Source organism: Symphalangus syndactylus, chromosome 12 (assembly GCF_028878055.3).
Source record: "Symphalangus syndactylus isolate Jambi chromosome 12, NHGRI_mSymSyn1-v2.1_pri, whole genome shotgun sequence".
NCBI classification, from domain to species: Eukaryota; Metazoa; Chordata; class Mammalia; order Primates; family Hylobatidae; genus Symphalangus; species Symphalangus syndactylus.
The window spans coordinates 88719858-88737779 of record NC_072441.2 but is presented as its reverse complement, the minus strand read 5'-3'; the positions used below and the strand labels follow the sequence as shown (position 1 = coordinate 88737779).

Genomic DNA, 17922 nt, shown 5'->3' with positions numbered 1-17922 from the left:
AAGAAAGTACACAAACAAATGGAAAACCATTCCATGCTCATAGATAGGAAGAATCAGTATCATGAAAATGGTCATATTGCCCAAAGTAATTTATAGGTTCAATGCTATTTCCATCAAACTACTATTGACTTTCTTCACAGAATTAGAAAAAACTACTTTAAATTTCGTATAGAACCAAAAACGAGCCCATATAGCCAAGACAATTGTAAGCCAAAGAACAAAGCTGGAGGCAGCACGCTACCTGACTTCAAACTATACTACAAGGCTACAGTAACCAAAACAGCATTGTACTGGTACCAAAACAGATATATAGACCAATGGAGCAGAACAGAGGCCTCAGAAATAACACCACACATATACAACCATCTGATCTTTGACAAACCTAACAAAAGCAACCAATGGGGAAAGGATTCCCTATTTAATAAATGGTGTTGGGAAAACTGGCTAGCAATATGTAGAAAACTGAAACTGGACCCCTTCCTTATACCTTATACAAAAATTAACTCAAGATGGATTAAAGACTTAAATGTTAGACCTAAAACCACAAAAACCCCAGAAGAAAACCTAGGCATGTCCATTCAGGACAAAGGCATCGGCAAAGACTTCAATACTAAAACGCCAAAATCAATGGCAACAAAAGCCAAAATTGACAAATGGGATCTAATTAAACTAAAGAGCTTCTGCACAGCAAAAGAAACTACCATCAGAGTGAACAGGGAACCTACAGAATGGGAGAAAATTTTTGCAACCTACTCAATCTGACAAAGGGCTAATATCCAGAATCTACAATGAACTCAAACAAATTTACAAGAAAAAAAAAAAACAATAAAAAGTGGGCAAAGGATATGAAGACACTTCTCAAAAGAAGACATTTATGCGGCCAAGAAACATATGAAAAAAGCTCATCATCACTGGTCATTAGAGAAATGCAAATCAAAACTACAATGAGATACCATCTCATGCCAGTTAGAATGGCGATCATTAAAAAATCAGGAAACAACAGATGCTGGAGAGGATGTAGAGAAATGGGAACGTTTTCACACTGTTGGTGGGAGTGTAAACTAGTTCAACCATTGTGGAAGACAGTGTGGCGATTCCTCAAGGATCTAGAATTAGAAGTACCATTTGACACAGCAATCCCATTACTGGGTATATACCCAAAGGATTATAAATCATGCTACTATAAAGACACGTGCACATGTATGTTTATTGCAGCACTGTTCACAATAGCAAAGACTTGGAACCAACCCAAATGTCCATCAATGATACAATGGATAAAGAAAATGTGGCACATATATACCATGGAATACCATGCAGCCATAAAAAAAGGATGAGTTCATGTCCTTTGCAGGGACATGGATGAAGCTGGAAACCATCATTCTCAGCAAACTAACACAAGAACAGAAAGCCAAACAACGCATGTTCTCACTCACAGGTGGGAACTGAACAATGAGAATACATGCACACAGGTAGGGGAACATCACACACTGGGGTATGTCATGGGGTGGGGGGCAAGGGGAGGGATAGCATTAGGAGAAATATCCAATGTAGATGACAAGTTAATGGGTGCAGCACACCAACATGGCGTATGTATACATATGTAACAAACCTGCACGTTGTGCACATGTACCCTAGAACTTAAAGTATAATTAAAAAAATCAGTTTTCTTTTGGCTTTTTCTTAGCTTTATTCTTAAATATTTTTTTCTGATATAATTAGAGTGGAATTGTTTTTCTAATTTTATTTTCAGATTACTCATAGCTAGTATATACAATTGCAATTGAATTTTATATTTTGGTTTTGTATCTTTTCACCCTGCTGAACTCATTTATTTGTTCTAGTAGATTTTAGGAAATTCCTTACAGACTTTTACATATAAGTTTATGAAAGATGCAATAAAGGACTTTATCTTCTTTTCAAAAAAAAAAGATTTGTGCACTTAGCTCAGAAAAAAGTAAACAAAAAATTAACACAGTTACAAATTAGGATTTTTAGTGCAGGGGAAGAAGTTGTCACCACGCCTCTGAGAGGAAGGGGAAGTCTCAGTAAAAAGTATTTTCAGTTTATGACAGAAGGGCAAAAACGTTGACTGCCTCAAGGTCTCAAGCACCAGTCTTCACCGTGGAAAGCATGTTGTGGCTGTTCCAGTCGCTCCTGTTTGTCTTCTGCTTTGGCCCAGGTAAATGTCAATCCAGACCGGTGTAGTCACTGAGTGACTCCCTGGTTTTGTGCAGCTTGCTGAACTTAAATCGTCTGTACACAGGTGTCTGTCTGGCTCTCTGCCAGGGATTGGGGTGGGAAAGGGGACGCTGACAGTGTTACCTGATATACTACTATCTCCTCTCAACTTTGGATGCGATAAGCCTGAGATGGTTGTCGGTGAACAATTTCAATTGTATCTGCATGTAAGAAAGTTATTTGCTGGGGCAGAGGAAATAAGCTTTTGAAGACAAGACTGTTTGTGGTTTATGACCAGCATCTTGTGTTATAAAGCGTACCAAGATCAAGAAAATGGGCCCTCATACCAATTTATCTACTATCGTACTGTGAACCTCAAGGAGGTCACTTATCCTTCCTGAAGTTCACTATCCTCATCTAAAGTACTAAAAACCAACTCTTTGCTATTGTGAATAGTGCCGCAATAAACATACGTGTGCATGTGTCTTTATAGCAGCATGATTTATAGTCCTTTGGGTATATACCCAGTAATGGGATGGCTGGGTCAAATGGTATTTCTAGTTCTAGATCCCTGAGGAATCGCCACACTGACTTCCACAATGGTTGAACTAGTTTACAGTCCCACCAACAGTGTAAAAGTGTTCCTATTTCTCCACATCCTCTCCAGCACCTGTTGTTTCCTGATTTTTTAATGATGGCCATTCTAACTGGTGTGAGATGGTATCTCACTGTGGTTTTGATTTGCATTTCTGACCTGCACATTGTGCACATGTACCCTAAAACCCTAAAGTATAAAAAAAAAAAAAAAGTACTAAAAACCTATTATTCAGTTGAGCCAAATTTTCTGGGCCCAACCAAACACGCTAAAAATAACCCTCTCACCTTTTGCTCGTTGCAAAAAAAAAAAAAAAAGGTTTCCATCTCTCCCCTCCTTTAGTGCAAGTTAGGGCTAGCTAGTCCAGCAATGCATTATATATGGCAGTGAGAAAAGAATGAACTGATCCAGCTGGCTTCTTGTTTCCTGCTCTCCATTATATGGAGAAGATGAAGATTCATATCATATTTGGGGAACTACAAGTGGTCCAGGGGAGACAAAGTGTAGCATTCAGGCAGAGATAGGCCAGGAGACCAGTGGAAATCTAGTCCAGAGCTAGCCCAGGGTAGCAGATAAAAGTAGGAAGCATTCACTGAGCGCTTATTGTATTTCAAGTATTGTGCCAGGTGCTGTACGCACATTATGAGTCTCATGAGAATTCTATGAATTTATACTATTATTATCTCCATTTTAAAATGAAGAACTGAGGTGAAGTTAATTTAAATAATTTGCCCAAATTTCATTAGCCAGCATGTGACAAGCTCTTGTAATAGTTATGAGAAACAATAACAGTTGAATGAGTGTGGCAGCAGCATAAGAGAAAGAAGGGACCGAAGCAAGAGATCCCATCAATATGGAGTTAGGTAGATTAATTGGTAATTGGAATGAGAAAGGAATATTCATTGAGCACCTACTGAATGCTTGGCACTGTTCTAGTTTGCATGAATACATCATGAACAAAGCAAGCAAAAATTGCTGCTCTCATGGAGTTAACATTTTAGCAGGAGACAAACCGTAAAAAAAGATAAACAAGTAAAATAGTGTATTGGGTAGTGATAAGGAAGAAATAAATCAAGAAGGAAAGGGAGAGATGAAATATGGTAAAGAGGGCAGTGAAATTTCAGACAGGATAGCCAAAGAAAGTGACAAAATTGGAAGGTGGAGCGCAGCCACAGGAGGAAGGTGAGTTCAGTTTTGGACCTACTGATTTTAGGATGTCAGTGTGCTATAGATGAGGAAGTTAGGTGAAAGTTCCTGGGAACTTAGGACTAGGGGTAGAGCTGAGGCTAGAGACTTAAAAATCAATGGCGTAGAGATATGTTAAGCTGAGGAGAAAACTGGAATGAGAACAGAACTTTGGGAAATATATATAAAATGCAGAAAGAGAGAGAATTCTTTCCTTCATTCAAGAGCCCCTTCCTGACCTGGGAGCAGAATCTTGAGTTTTTGCTTCATTTTTACCACCCTGCAAAATTATTTCCACCTCTAGAATAAAATATTCTGAATGTCCTTGTGTTAAAACTCCTCTTCTTCTCCCTATTTCCATGAATACTTCTTATAATGACCCTATGAAATATACAGTGCTCCAATCTCCACTTCACAGATGGGGAAAAAAGGCACAGAACACTAAAGTAACTTGCTCACTGCCCCACACTTATGGGGGAAATGGGTATAGAAAGAGAAACACATTTGAATGAGTTTGCAGGAGGCAGATGCAGGTGTTCCGAGACCCAGGAGGAGAGAAGTGGCTGCTAAAACTGGAAATCAGGAAGCTTGGCTCGGGAGTCTGTGCTCATAGCCACTTCACTATGCTACTTAGCTTACACACAGTCATATATTCACACAAATGCGTACATAATTACAAAAGGTGAGGCCAGCATAAAAAATAAGCAGGGCACCTTGAAAGAGAAAAACACGGGGACCTGCTTTGGACTGAGTGATGAAGAAAGGACTTTCTGGAAAAGTAACATCTCATCTGATATTTAAAGGGTGTGAAAAGTTAAACAGGAAAAGTCAAATGAAGAAGATTTTAGGGCAGAAGGGATCATGTGTGCAAAAGCCCTGATGCAGGAAAGAGCCTGGAGTGGTTTAGCAAGGGAAAGAAGACCACTGTTGCAAAAGTGTGGGGCAAATGAAATCAATCTTTGAAACAACCATGAAAAACAATGACTCATGCCAGCCTACGTTCTTTCAAGTGGGTTGGGCACTATCCTGACTCCTTTTAGAAAATTTAGTGGAAAAGACAAACCATATTGAAAAGTAATCCCATTTCCTTTAACTCAAGCCCTGGGTGGCAAAACTAACAGAACAAAACAGTAATTGTAACTAAAATCAAGCATCATGACTTCCTAGAGAAAATAAATCTCATTTGTTTCTTCATTTTGACTTTTATAGATGGAAATTTGGAAACTTGTCAAACTTAAATGTGCATATAAATTACTTGGGGGAATCTTATTAAAATGCTGATTGTGGAATAGGGACTGAGATTCTGCATTTCTAACAGGCTCCCAGGTGACAACAATGCTGCCTGTCCATGGACCACAGTGAGCAGCAAGGTTCTAAATTCCAATGGACTTCAGTCATACTGGGATTGTAGGGAGGAAGAAATAGGAACTAACTTTGAGTGTGTTTGCAGGAAGCAGATATAGGTATTCTGAGGTTCAGGAGAGAACAGTGGTTGGAAATGTAAGTAAAGCAAACACATGAGGGCTGATTCTGAGGTTGAGTCAAAATGTGCAATGCTCTTCTGTGAAGAGATTGTGACCCGATGGCCCCCGAGCAGTGTTATCTACTTTTTACCAACCATCCACATCTTTCAAATGTTTATTGTGCTCAACAGGCAGAGAGCTGTTTTATATTTTTTCATTATCCTCAAAGACACGTGTTTTTCCACCTCTCAGAATCTGCCATCTCCAATGTGACCTCCAGGTGTCCATGCCTCTGTTTTCGGTCCCTTAACCCAGATTCAGCTTTGATTGTTTCTCTATTCACACTCAGACATTTTTTATTAAGGTGAAATTCTTGTAACACAATGTAATAATTTTAAAGTGACATTTTGTACATTCACAATGTTGTGAAACCACCACTTCTATTATTCTAAAACATTTTCATCATCCCAAAAGGAAACCCTGTACCCAGTAAGCAGTCATTTCCCATTCTCCCCTCCCCCCAGCCCCTGGCAAATACCGATCTGCCTTCTGTCTCTGTGGGTTTACCTATTCTGGATAATTTCATATAAATGAAATCATACAATATATGACCTTTGGTGTCTGACTTCTTTCACTTAGCATCATGTTTTCCAGGTTCACCCATGTTGAAACCATGTATCAGTACTTCATTCCTTTTTGGCTGAATAGTATTTTATATTCTGTATATACTACATTTTATTTATCCATTCAGCTATCAGTGGACATCTGGGTTGTTTTTGCCTTTTGGCTCTTGCGAATAGTGCTACTATGTTTACAAGTATTTGACTACCTGTTTTTATCTGGGTATATACCTAGGAATGGATTTGTTGGATCATATAATTCTATGCTTAACTTTTTGGAAAATTGCCAACTGTTTCCACAATAGCTGTACCATTTTACATTTCCACTAGCTGTGTATAAGAGTTATAATTTCTCCACATCCTCATCAACACTTGTTTTTTTCCTTTTTTAAAAAATTATTATCACCATCCTAATAGGTGTGAAGTGGTATATTATTGTGGTTTTGATTTGCATTTTCCCAATGACAAATGATTTTGAGTATCTTTTTAAGTGTTTATTGGCCATTTGTATATCCTCTTTGGAGAAATGTCTATTCAAGTCCTTTGCCCATTTTAGTTGAATTATTTGTCTTTTTGCTATTGAGTTATAAGAGTTGTTTATATATTCTTGAAACCAGACCTTTATATATGATCTGAAAATATTTTCTCCCATTCTGTAGGTTGTCTTTTCACTTTCTTAATAATGTTCTTTGATGCACAAAAGTCTTTAATTTTGATGAAGCACAATTTACCTATTTTTATCTTTTTTTCTTTTTTATCATTTTATTTTATTTTAAGTTCCAGGATACACGTGCAGGATGTGCAAGTTTGTTACATAGGTAAACATGTGCCCTGGTAGTTTTCTGCACCTATCAACCTCACCTAGGTATTAAGCCCTGCATACATTAGCTATTTTTCCTGATGGTCTCTCTCCCCCCTGCCCCACCCCCAACAGGCCCTAGTGTGTGTCATTCCCCTCCTTGTGTCCTTGTGTTCTCATTGTTCAACTCCCACTTAAAGAACATGCAGTGTTTGGCTTTCTGTTCCTGCATTAGTTTGCTGAGAATAATGGCTTCTGGCTTCATCCATGTCCCTACAAAGGACATGATTTCATTCCTTTTTATGGCTGCATAGTATTCCGTGGTGTACACGTACCATATTTTCTTTATCCAGTCTATCATTGATGGGCATTTGGGTTGATTTCATATCTTTGCTATTAAGAATAGTGCTGCAATGAAGATACACGTGTGATGAACATGCACATACACATATCTTTATAACAATGATTTATATTCTTTTGGGTATATACCCAGTAATGGGATTGCTGGGTCAAATTGTCTTTCTGCCTCTAGGTCTTTGAGGAGTCCCCGCATTGTCTTCCAGAATAGTTGAACTAATTTACATTCCCACCAACAGTGTAAAAGAGTTTCTATTTCTCCACAGCCTTGCCAGCATCTGTTTTTTCTTGACTTCTAAATAATTGCCATTCTGACCTGTGCGAGATGGTATCCCATTGTGGTTTTGATGTGCATTTCTCTAATGACCAGTGATGTTGAGCTTTTTTTCATGTTTCTTGGCCACATAAACATCTTCTTTTTTTTTTTTAATACCTGAAGAGTAAGTTTAATGGAATTCATAGTTACAGATATTCAGAAAATATTTGTTGGGGGAACTAATTAATACATTTTTTCTTTTAATTTTTATTTTTAGTTCTGGGGTACATGTGCAGGATGTGCAGGTTTGTTACATAGGTAAAGCTGTGACCTGGTGGTTTGCTGCACCTACCAACCCATCACCTAGGTATTAAGCCCAGCATGCTTTATCTATTTTTCTTAATGCTCTCCCTCCCCCAACCCCACTCCCCAAAAGGCCCCAGTGCTTGTTGTTTCCCTCCCTGTGTCCATGTGTTCTCATTGTTCAGCTCCCACTTACAAGTGAGAACATGCAGTGTTTGGTTTTCTGTTCTTGTATGAGTTTGCTGAGGATAGTGGCTTCCAGCTTCATCCACATCCCTGCAAAGGACATGATCTCATTCCTTTTGATGGCTGCATAGTATTCCATGGTGTATATGTTCCACATTTTCTTTATCTGGTCAGTCATTGATGGGCATTTGGGTTGATTCCAGGTCTTTGCTATTGTGAATAGTGCTGCAATGAACATATGCATGCATATATCTTTGTAACAGAGTGATTTATATTCCTTTGGGTATATACTCAGAAATGGGATTGCTGGATCAAATGGTATTCCTGGTTCTAGATCTTTGAGGATGTGCCACACTGTATTCCACAATGGTTGAACTAATTTACATTCCCACCAACAGTGTAAAAGTGTTCCTATTTCTCCTGAACCTCACCAGCATCTGTTGTTTCTTGACTTTTTCATAATCACTATTCTGTCATGAGATGGTATCTCATTGTGGTTTTCAATCGCATTTCTCTAATGATCAGTGATGTTGAGCTTTTTTTCACATTTGTTGGCTGCATGAATGTCTTCTTTAGAGAAGTGTCTGTTAATGTCCTTTGCTCACCTTTTAATGGGGTTGTTTGATTTTTTTCTTGTAAATTTGTTTGAATTCCTTGTAGATTCTGGATATTAGACCTTTATCAGATGAATAGATTGCAAAAGTTTTCTCCCATTCTGTAGGTTGCCTGTTGGCTCTGATAATAGTTTCTTCTGCTATGCAGAAGATCTTCAGTTTAACTAGATCCCATTTGTCAATTTCTGCTTTTGTTGCAATTGCTTTCAGTGATTTCATAATGAAATCTTTGCCCATGCCTTTGTCCTGAATGGTATTGCCTAGATTGTATTATAGGGTTTTTACAGTTTTGAGTTTTACATTTAAGTCTTTAATCTATCTTGAGTTAATTTTTGTCTAAGGTGTGAGGAAAGGGTCCAGTTTCAATTTTCTTTTTTTCTTTTTTTTTTTTTGAGACAGAGTCTAGCTCTGTCCCCCAGGCTGGAGTGCAGTGGCACCATCTCGGCTCACTGCAAGCTCTGCCTCCCGGGTTCACGCCATTCTCTTGCCTCAGCCTCCCGAGTAGCTGGGACTACAGGCACCAGCCACCATGCCCTGCTAAATTTTTTGTATTTTTAGTAGAGACAGGGTTTCACTATGTTGGCCAGGATGGTCTCGAACTCCTGACCTTGTGATCCGCCCACCTTGGCCTCCCAAAGTGCTAGGATTACAGGCTTGAGCCACCGCGCCCGGCCCCAGTTTCAATTTTCTGCATATGGATAGCCAGTTCTCCCAGCAACAGTTATTAAATAGGGAATCCTTTCCCCATTGCTTGTTTTTGTCATGTTTTTTGAAGATCAGATAGTGGTAGATGTGCAGTCTTGTTTATGGGTTCTCTATTCTGTTCCATTGGTCTATGTGTCTGTTTTTGTACCAGTACCATGCTGTTTTGGTTATTACAGCCTTATAGTATAGTTTGAAGTCCAGTAGCATGATGCCTCCAGCTTTGTTCCTTTTGCTTAGGATTGTCTTGGCTATATGAGCCCTTTTTTGGTTCCATATAAATTTTAAAATAGTTTTTTCTAATTTTGTGAAAAATGTCAATGATAGTTTAATGAGAATAGTAGCGAATCTATTAATTAGTTTGGGCAGTATGGTCATTTTCATGATGTTGATTCTTCCTATCCATGAGCACAGAATATTTTTCCATTTGTTTGTGTCCTCTCTGGTTTCCTTGAGCAGTGGTTTGTAGTTCTTTTTGGAGAGGTCCTTCACTTCCTTTGTTAGCTGTATTCCTAAGTATTTTATTCTCTTTGTAACAATTGTGAATGGGAGTTCATTCATGATTTGATTCTCTGCTTGCCTGGGTGTGGTGTATAAGAATGCTTGTAACTTCTGCATTGATTTTGTTTCCTGATATCTTGCTGAAGTTGCATGTGAGCTTAAGAAGCTTTTGGGCTGAGATGATGGGGTTTTCTAGATATAGGATCATGTCATCTGCAAACAAAGATAATTTGACTTCCTCTCTTCCTATTTGAACACTCTTTATTTCTTTCTCTTGCCTGATTGCCCTGGTCAGAACTTCTAATACTATGCTGAATAGGAGTGGTGAGAGAGGGCATCCTTGTCTTGTGCTGGTTTTCACAAGAAATGCTTCCAGCTTTTGCCCATTCAGCATAATATTGGTTGTTGGTTTGTCATAAATGTATCTTATTGTTTTAAGATATGTTCCATCAATACCTGGTTTATTGAGAGTGTTTGACATGAAGGGATGTTGGATTTTATGGAAGGCCTTTTCTGTGTCTCTTAAGATAATCTGTGGTTTTTGTCTTTAGATCTGTTTATGTGATGAATTACATTTATTGATTTGCATATGTTGAACCAGCCTTGCATCCCAGGAATAAAGCCAACTGGATCAGGGTGGATAAGCTTTTTGATGTGCTGCTGTATTTGGTTTGCCAGTATTTTATTGAGAATTTTTGCAACAATGTTCATCGGGGATATTGGCCTGAAGCTTTCTTTTTTGTTGTATCTCTGCCAGGTTTTGGTATCAGGGTGATATTGGCCTCATAAAATGAATTAGGGAGGAGTCTCTCCTTTTCAATTGTTTGGAATAGTTTCAGAAGAAATGGTGCCAGGTCCTCTTTGTACCTCTGGTAGAATTCAGCTGCAAATCCTTCTGGTCCTGGGCTTTTTCTTTTTAGACTATTTATTACTGCCTCAATTTCAGAATGTGTTATTGGTCTATTCAGGGATTCAGCTTCCTCCTGGTTCAGTCTTGGGAGGGTGTATGTGTCCAGGAATTAATCCATTTCTTCTAGATTTTCTAGGTTATGTGCATAGAGGTATTTATAGTATTCTCTGATGATTGTTTTTATTTCTGTGGGGTCTGTAGTGATATCCTCTTTTAACATTTTTTATTGTGTCTATTTGATTCTTCTCTCTTTTCTTCTTTATTAGTCTAGCTAACTAGCAGTCTATCTATATTATTAGTTTTTCAAAAAACCAGATTCCGGACTCCTTGATTTTTTGAAGCATTCTTCTTTTATCTGTCTCATTCAGTTCTTCTCTGAACTGTCTTCTGCCAGCTTTGTCTTCTGCCAGCTTTGGAGTTTGTTTGCTCTTGGTTCTCCAGTTCTTTTAGTTTTAATGTTAGCATTTCAATTTGAGATCTTTCTAGGTTTTTGATGTGGGCATTTAGTGCTCTAAATTTCCCTCTTAACACCTGCTTTACCTGCATCCAGAGATTCTGATACATTGTCTCTTTGTTCTCATTGGTTTCAAAGAACTTCTTGCTTTCTGCCTTAATTTCACTATTTAACCAGGAGTCATGCAGGAGCAGGTTGTTCAATTTCTATGTAGCTGTGTGGTTTTGAGTGAGTTTCTTTGTCTTGAGTTCTAATTTAATTATGCTGTGGTCTGAGAGACTGTTTGTTGTGATTTCAGTTCTTTTGCATTTGGTGAGGAGTGTTTTACTTCCAATTATGTGATCAATTTTAGAGTAAGTTCCATGTGGCAATGCATAGAATGAATATTCTGTTGTTGTAGGGTGGAGAGTTTTGTAGAGGTCTATCAGGTCCACTTGATCTAGAGCTGAGTTCAAGTCCTGAATATCTTTGTTAATTTTCTGTCTGAATGATCTGTCTAATATTGACAGTGGGATGTTAAATTCTCCTGCTATTATTGTGTGGGAGTCTACGTCTCTTTGTACGTCTCTAAGAGCTTATTTTAGGAATCTGCTCTTGTATTGGGTGCATACATATTTAGGATAGTTAGTTCTTCTTGTTGAATTGAACCCTTTACCATGCTTTTCTTTGTCTTTTTTGGTCTTTATTGCTTTAAAGTCTATTTTGTCCAAAACTAGGATTGCAATCCCTGCTTTTTTCTGGCTTCCATTTGCCTAGTAGATTTTCCTCTATCCCTTTATTTTGAACCTATGTGTGTCTTTGCATATGAGATGAGTCTCTTGAATACAGCACACCAATGGGTCTTCACAATTTACCCAGCTTGCCATTCTGTGTCTTTTAATTGGGGCACTTGGCACATTTACATTTAAAGTTAGTATCGTTATGTGTGAATTTGATCCTGTCATCATGACACTAGCTAGTTATTTTGCAGACTTATTGATGTAGTTGCTTCACAGTTTCATTGGTCTTCAGTGTGTACTTCAGTATGTTTTGTAGTGGCTGATAATGGCTTTTCCTTTCCATATTTAGTGCTTCCTTCAGGAGCTTGCAAGTCAAGACTGGTGGTGGATGAATTCCCTCAGCATTTGATTGTCTGAAAAATATTTTATTTCTCCTTTGCATATGAAGCTTCATTTGGCCAGATATGAGATTCTGGGTTGAAAATTCTTTCTTTAAGAATGTTGAATATTGACCCCCAATCTCTTCTGGCTTGTAGAGTTTCTGCTGAGAGGCCTGATGTTTTTCTGATGGGCTTCCCTTTGTAGATGACTTGGCCTTTCTCTCTGGCTGCCCTTAACATTTTTTCCTTCATTTTGACCTTGAAGAATCTAATAATTATGTGTCTTTTGGTTGATCCTCTCATGGAGTATCTTACTGGGGTTCTTTGTATTTCTTGAGTTTGAATGTTGGCCTGTCTTGCTAGCTTGGGGAAGTCTCCTGGATGATATTGTGAAGTATATTTTCCAACTTTGTTTCATTCACCCTGTCTCTTTCAGGTACCATAATCAGTTGTAGGTTCGGTCTTTTTACATAATCCCATAATTGTCAGAGGTTTTGTTTGTTCCTTTTCATTCCTTTTTCTCTAATCTTGTCTGCCTATTTTATTTCAGCAAGATAGTCTTCAATCTCTTAAATTCTTTCCTCCACTTGGTCTATTCAACTATTGATACTTATGATTGCATTGTGATGTTTTCATGTTGTGTTTTTCAGTTCCATCAAGTCAGTTATGTTCCTCTCTAAACTGGTTATTCTGATTAATAGCTCCTGTAATCTTTTATCGTGATTCTTAGGTTCTTTGCATTGAGTTAGAACATACTCCTTTAGCTCAGCAGAGTTCATTATTACCCACCTTCTGAAGCCTACTTCTATCAGTTCATCCGTCTCAGCCTGAGCCAGTTCTGTGCCCTGCTGGAGAGGTGTTACAGTCATTTGGAGGTGAAGAGGCACTCTGGCTTTTTGAGTTTTCAGCATTTTTTATTGATTCTTTCTCATCTTCCTGAGTTTATCTAGCTTTGATCTTTGAGTCTGCTGACCTTTGGATGGGGTTTTTGTGGGGACTTTTTTGTTGATGCTGTTGTTGTTGCTTTCTGTTTGTTTTTCTTTTAGCAGACAGGACCCTCTTTTGCAAGGCTGCTGCAGTTTGCTGGGGGCCCACTCCAGACCCTATTCACCTGGGTCCCTCTCCACCCTGGTGGTGTCACCAGTGGAGGCTGCAGAACAGCAAAGATGGCTGCCTGCTTCTTCCTCTGGGAGCTCCATCCAAGAGGGGCACCAAACTGATGACAGTGGGAGTGCTCCTGTATAAAGTGTCTGGTAACCCCTGTTGGGGAGTCTCACCCAGTCAGGAGTCACAGGATAAGGGACCCACTTAATGAAGCATTTTGTCTGTCCCTTGGCAGAAATGAGAATGTCCTCTGCATGGCTAATTTTCTACCTGAAAGAGAGGTAGTTGAAACAAAGACAAGTGCTTTTCCTCAGTTCTTTAGGGAGCATCCAGATAGTTGAAAACAGACAAATACAATTCTTTCAGAACCAGGTCTGCTCTATGCCTGCTGGAACCAGTGACCATAGTCTGCTACTGAAAATGTAGACGGCCGTCTTCAAGACTGCTACCAAGTTGGAGAAAAGAGATCAGGGAAGGGGCAATCAAACATTCTGCAAAGCTCCCCAATCATTTTTTAAATTGTATATATCTAAGCTGTACAACATGACATTTTGATATATGCAGTGAAATGGTTACTCTAGTCATGCAAATTAACATATTCATTATCTTGCACTGTTACCCTTTTCGTGCAAGTATGGTAAGAGTATCTAAAATCTACTCTTAGCAAGTGTTCGGTATACAATACAATCATATAAGTACAGCCTTCATGTTGTATATTAGATTCCTAGACTTATTTACCCTACATATCTGCAACTTTGTACCCTGTGACCTACATCTCCCCATTTCCTCCCTGTTCCCTCTCTCCACCTCTGATAACCACTGCTTTATACTTCGTTTCTATGTATTTGACTTTTTTTAACTCCTTTTTTTCCTTTTTTTTTTTTTTTTTTTGAGGGAGAGTCTCACTCTGTCACCCAGGCTGGAGTGCAATGGCGTGATCTCGGCTCACTGCAACCTCCGCCTCCCAGGTTTAAACAATTCTCCCATCTCAACCTCCCAAGCTGGGACTACAGGCATGTTCCACTCTGCCTGGCTGATTTTTTTGTATTTTCAGTAGAGACAGGGTTTCACCATGTTGGCCAGATTAGAACTCCTAGCATTTTTAAGTTGCCTCTTTTTTTGACTCATCATTTGCTTGGTTGCTATAATCCTTTGAGTAGTTTCTATAGTTCTGACAAAGTTGATTCTGACAATATTTGCTCACTCTGTGTGTGTTCGCATGAGTATGCATGTTTTTTGTGGAGGGATGGACCCTTGCAGTTATTTATTGTGCCATTTTCACTAATTTCACTGACCCTCAGACTTTAGGCCAGCAATTTCAACAAAGTAGTCACCATTCCCCTGAAATCCCTCTCCCCTTTGATGCCACATCTGCCTATACTATGCCTATTGCTAGTATTAGGTGATCCCCAGCAACTTCTTTCCCTGTTCCTGGGCTACATGTGCTATAATCATTGGAGAAAGTTATTAGTGTGGTGCAAAAGTGATTGCGGGTTTTCCCATTGAAGTTAATGGCAAAATCCACAATCACTTTCGCACCATACAATGCAAAACTGGATGGACTCCATGAATGGTGCCTGTCAACCAACCTTGGCCAATTCCTCCTCACTGCTTCCACACTCATTTATTGATGACTTGTCAGTTTCCTAACAAATTCCTCATAGCAGCTTTTACATGTCTCATCCGTCTTCCTCTAGATTCTATGAGATCTACTTCTCTTAGAACAACTTTGAGAACAACGTAAGTGAAATATTCCAACTTCTTCCCCTTTACCCTCTAAGTCTTTTGAGATCTCTAACCTTATTCTTTTCAGTCTCAAAAGAAAAGGAGAACCACCTCTACCCAAGACTAACCTTTTCACTTATGCTCCTAAGCCCAACCTGGCTTTCTCCTCAGAAATGACACTGTTTTGAACACTCCCTTTCACCATATCTTAAGTTTTTTCTTTTTCTCCCAGCTGCTTCCCTTTGCTCCAAATTTGCTCAGGACTCTGTTACCCTAAAGAGTAACTTCCGTTTGTCCTACCTTCTTCTCAATATCCTGACTATGTTTTTCTTCCCTTCTCTTTTAATTCTCTTGAGAAATCAGCCCCTACTCTCTTTCATACTGTACTTGCCTCCTGCGGAGCTAACACAGCTTGCTATATCCCTGTTAGCCATAGATGGGCCTAAGCCAGTCCCGCAGGTTAGAAACCCCAAAGTTTCTTGACTTTTCTCTCTTTTTCAGAATCTGCTTAGTTCTACCTCTCTCCTCTCTTTCCTAAGACACTGCTCTCTTTATACTTTGCCAATTTTCAAAAATACTTCATGTTTTTTAACACCTTCCAAACTAACCCTCCACTAATCAGGTAACCCTGAAAAACTTCTCTATTCTAATCCCAATCTACTTAACATTCACTGAGTTCCCTGAATCAGGTTATGAGGAAATACAATGCTGACTAAGATATTATTTGAGTTCCCCAAAACACATCATATAGTAGATGAAACTTGTAAACAAATGTACCCCAAATGTCTGCTGTCTTGACATCCTCACCAGTGGATGGGCAAGACCTCAGCACCACCTTCATGTTGCAGGGGGTTCCCCAGTGACTTATGAGAGTCTCAAAGGACAGCTTCCCATGAGTCCCCAAAGCAGCCTACGAGTTGTGGCCAACATGAGGCATCTTTCCCATTCTTAATCTCCTTTTCTGGTTCTAATCCTCCACACAGGATGCCAGCAGAGCAATTTAGATGCCCTGCCTATTCCAAGAACATCAATATCCATGCCAAGGGTGCTGGTCCCGGATGCTCCCAAAGCATCAGTGTTGATTCCTGGCAGAGCAGAGAAAAGGACCTCCGTGTGCCCTCTGGGCCACACCACAACACCTTGGCCCTGAAGCAGCTCTGCTCCTGTCCAAAGTCTCACGTAGGGTCTTTTAAACATTTTCAGTAGCATCTGACCTTCACTGTTCCTAAGCATATTGTCTCAAATCTAGTTTTGCTTTGGTTTGGTTTTGGGTCTGTGAGGAATTATTCCTACCATATCGTCTATCCTGTGCTCCTTCTCCCTTTCCTTCACCACAAACTCCTTTCTCCCCTTCCCCATGTACCAATGCAAAATCCCCATAAATATAAGCAGAGGCAAACAGATATTTTAGCTCATCCTTGAAGGATAAATAGGAGCTTACCATGTAGGAAAGGTGAAGAAGGGCATTTTAAGCAGAGGGAAAAGCAGTGCAAAAAAAAAAAAAAAAGGGCAAGACATTCTTGGAAAAATTACTAATAATTAAGTAATGGAGAACTCATAGTTTTTATTCAGGACTTTACTACAGTGTCATCTCCTGTGAACTGTTCCCTGACAACCCCCAACTGTCCCCAGTTCATGATTCTCTAAATTTTTGCTCCCATGGAGCACATATCTCTAACAATTCAACATTTATTGAGCTAGAAATTGTGTGCTAAGTTCTAGGAATATAGAAATAATAATCAGAATCCCAGACCTCAAGATTATGGAAAAGAAAGGAAAATAATCTTGTAATTATAACAAAGAGAAAGGACTGCTTGCAATTGCACGTGTAAGTGCAATAGTGATACGGGGGCAATGCAGAGGCAAGCCTTACACTAGCTCAATGCCCAACCCACCACATCAGAACTAACTACTCATTTACCTGTCAGGCTCCTCTATCAGATGATGGACCCAGAGGACTGACAGTATCTTATATTCCCAGTTTCCGGTCCAGAAACTGGTACATAAAACAGACCTAATAAATATGGTCTGAATGCCATGGTTCCTAAGGTTTTACTAATTGAATTAGCACAGAAGTTAGCAAATATTAGAATGAATGGCTTGTTACATAAACTAATTATTTCAACCTATAAAATCAATGAAACTTAAAGGAGTGTTCTAGGCAAGGGAAGAACAGCTCCTGGTGAGTCCTTGGACCACTGAGTAAGCCCAGACCCCGTACCCAAAGGAACTGAGCTTTAACATTCCAGACAGAAAACCTCCAAGAGATGGAATGGAGATATGTCCATTCACTCAGTAAATATTCATGGGATGCTTACTATATGCCAGGCACTGTTCAAGAATGTTCACAATAGTAGACAAAACAGACAAAAATCTTTGTCTCCATAGAGATTACAGTCTAGTGGAGAGGTGAGAAAATAAACAAAAACAAATATGTAAATTATAAAGTATACTGGATGGTAAGTACTAGATGGTAAATCCAAAGGCAGCTGGATGTGCAAGGGTGGATGGGGGCTGATGGTGTGAAAAGAGTGGTCACACTTCTTTAAACTCTCTGAGCAGGAATGTTTGCATTAATGACTTTATAGAGGCAAAAGAGTGAGCTGCATGGATACTTGGAGAAAGTACATTCCAGACAGAAAGGATTGCAAATGCAAAAGCCCTGGCCTGTTCAAGGAATAGCCAAGCAGGCTGGAGCAAAGTGAACAAGGGGGAGAATATAGGAATTAGGTCAAAGAAAGAGAAATGGCCAGATCATTTTGGTCCTTATAGACCATAGACATGATTTTGTTTTGTTGTGCTTTTGTTACTGTTTTAACTTTTTAAGCTGAAATACAAAGAGAAAAACTATACGAATCTTAAATGTCAGCT

At 39.1% G+C, this 17922-nt stretch overlaps 1 protein-coding gene across 5 annotated transcripts in view; it reads left to right on the top strand.

Annotated features, from left to right (window-relative positions):
- Positions 1–2001: 2001 nt before the first annotated feature.
- The window catches only part of SLAMF6 (SLAM family member 6), a 30997-nt gene continuing 15076 nt past the window's right edge, over positions 2002–17922 (top strand). For 2 of the 5 annotated variants that reach the window (XM_063627003.1, XM_063627002.1), the window contains exon 1: positions 2002–2179. In XM_063627003.1, the coding sequence (XP_063483073.1) occupies positions 2131–2179 (49 nt within the window). In that variant the 5' untranslated portion in view covers positions 2002–2130. The remainder of the gene's footprint in view (positions 2180–17922) is intronic. The other 3 variants (XM_063627004.1, XM_063627005.1, XM_063627006.1) reach the window with 3 other exon arrangements.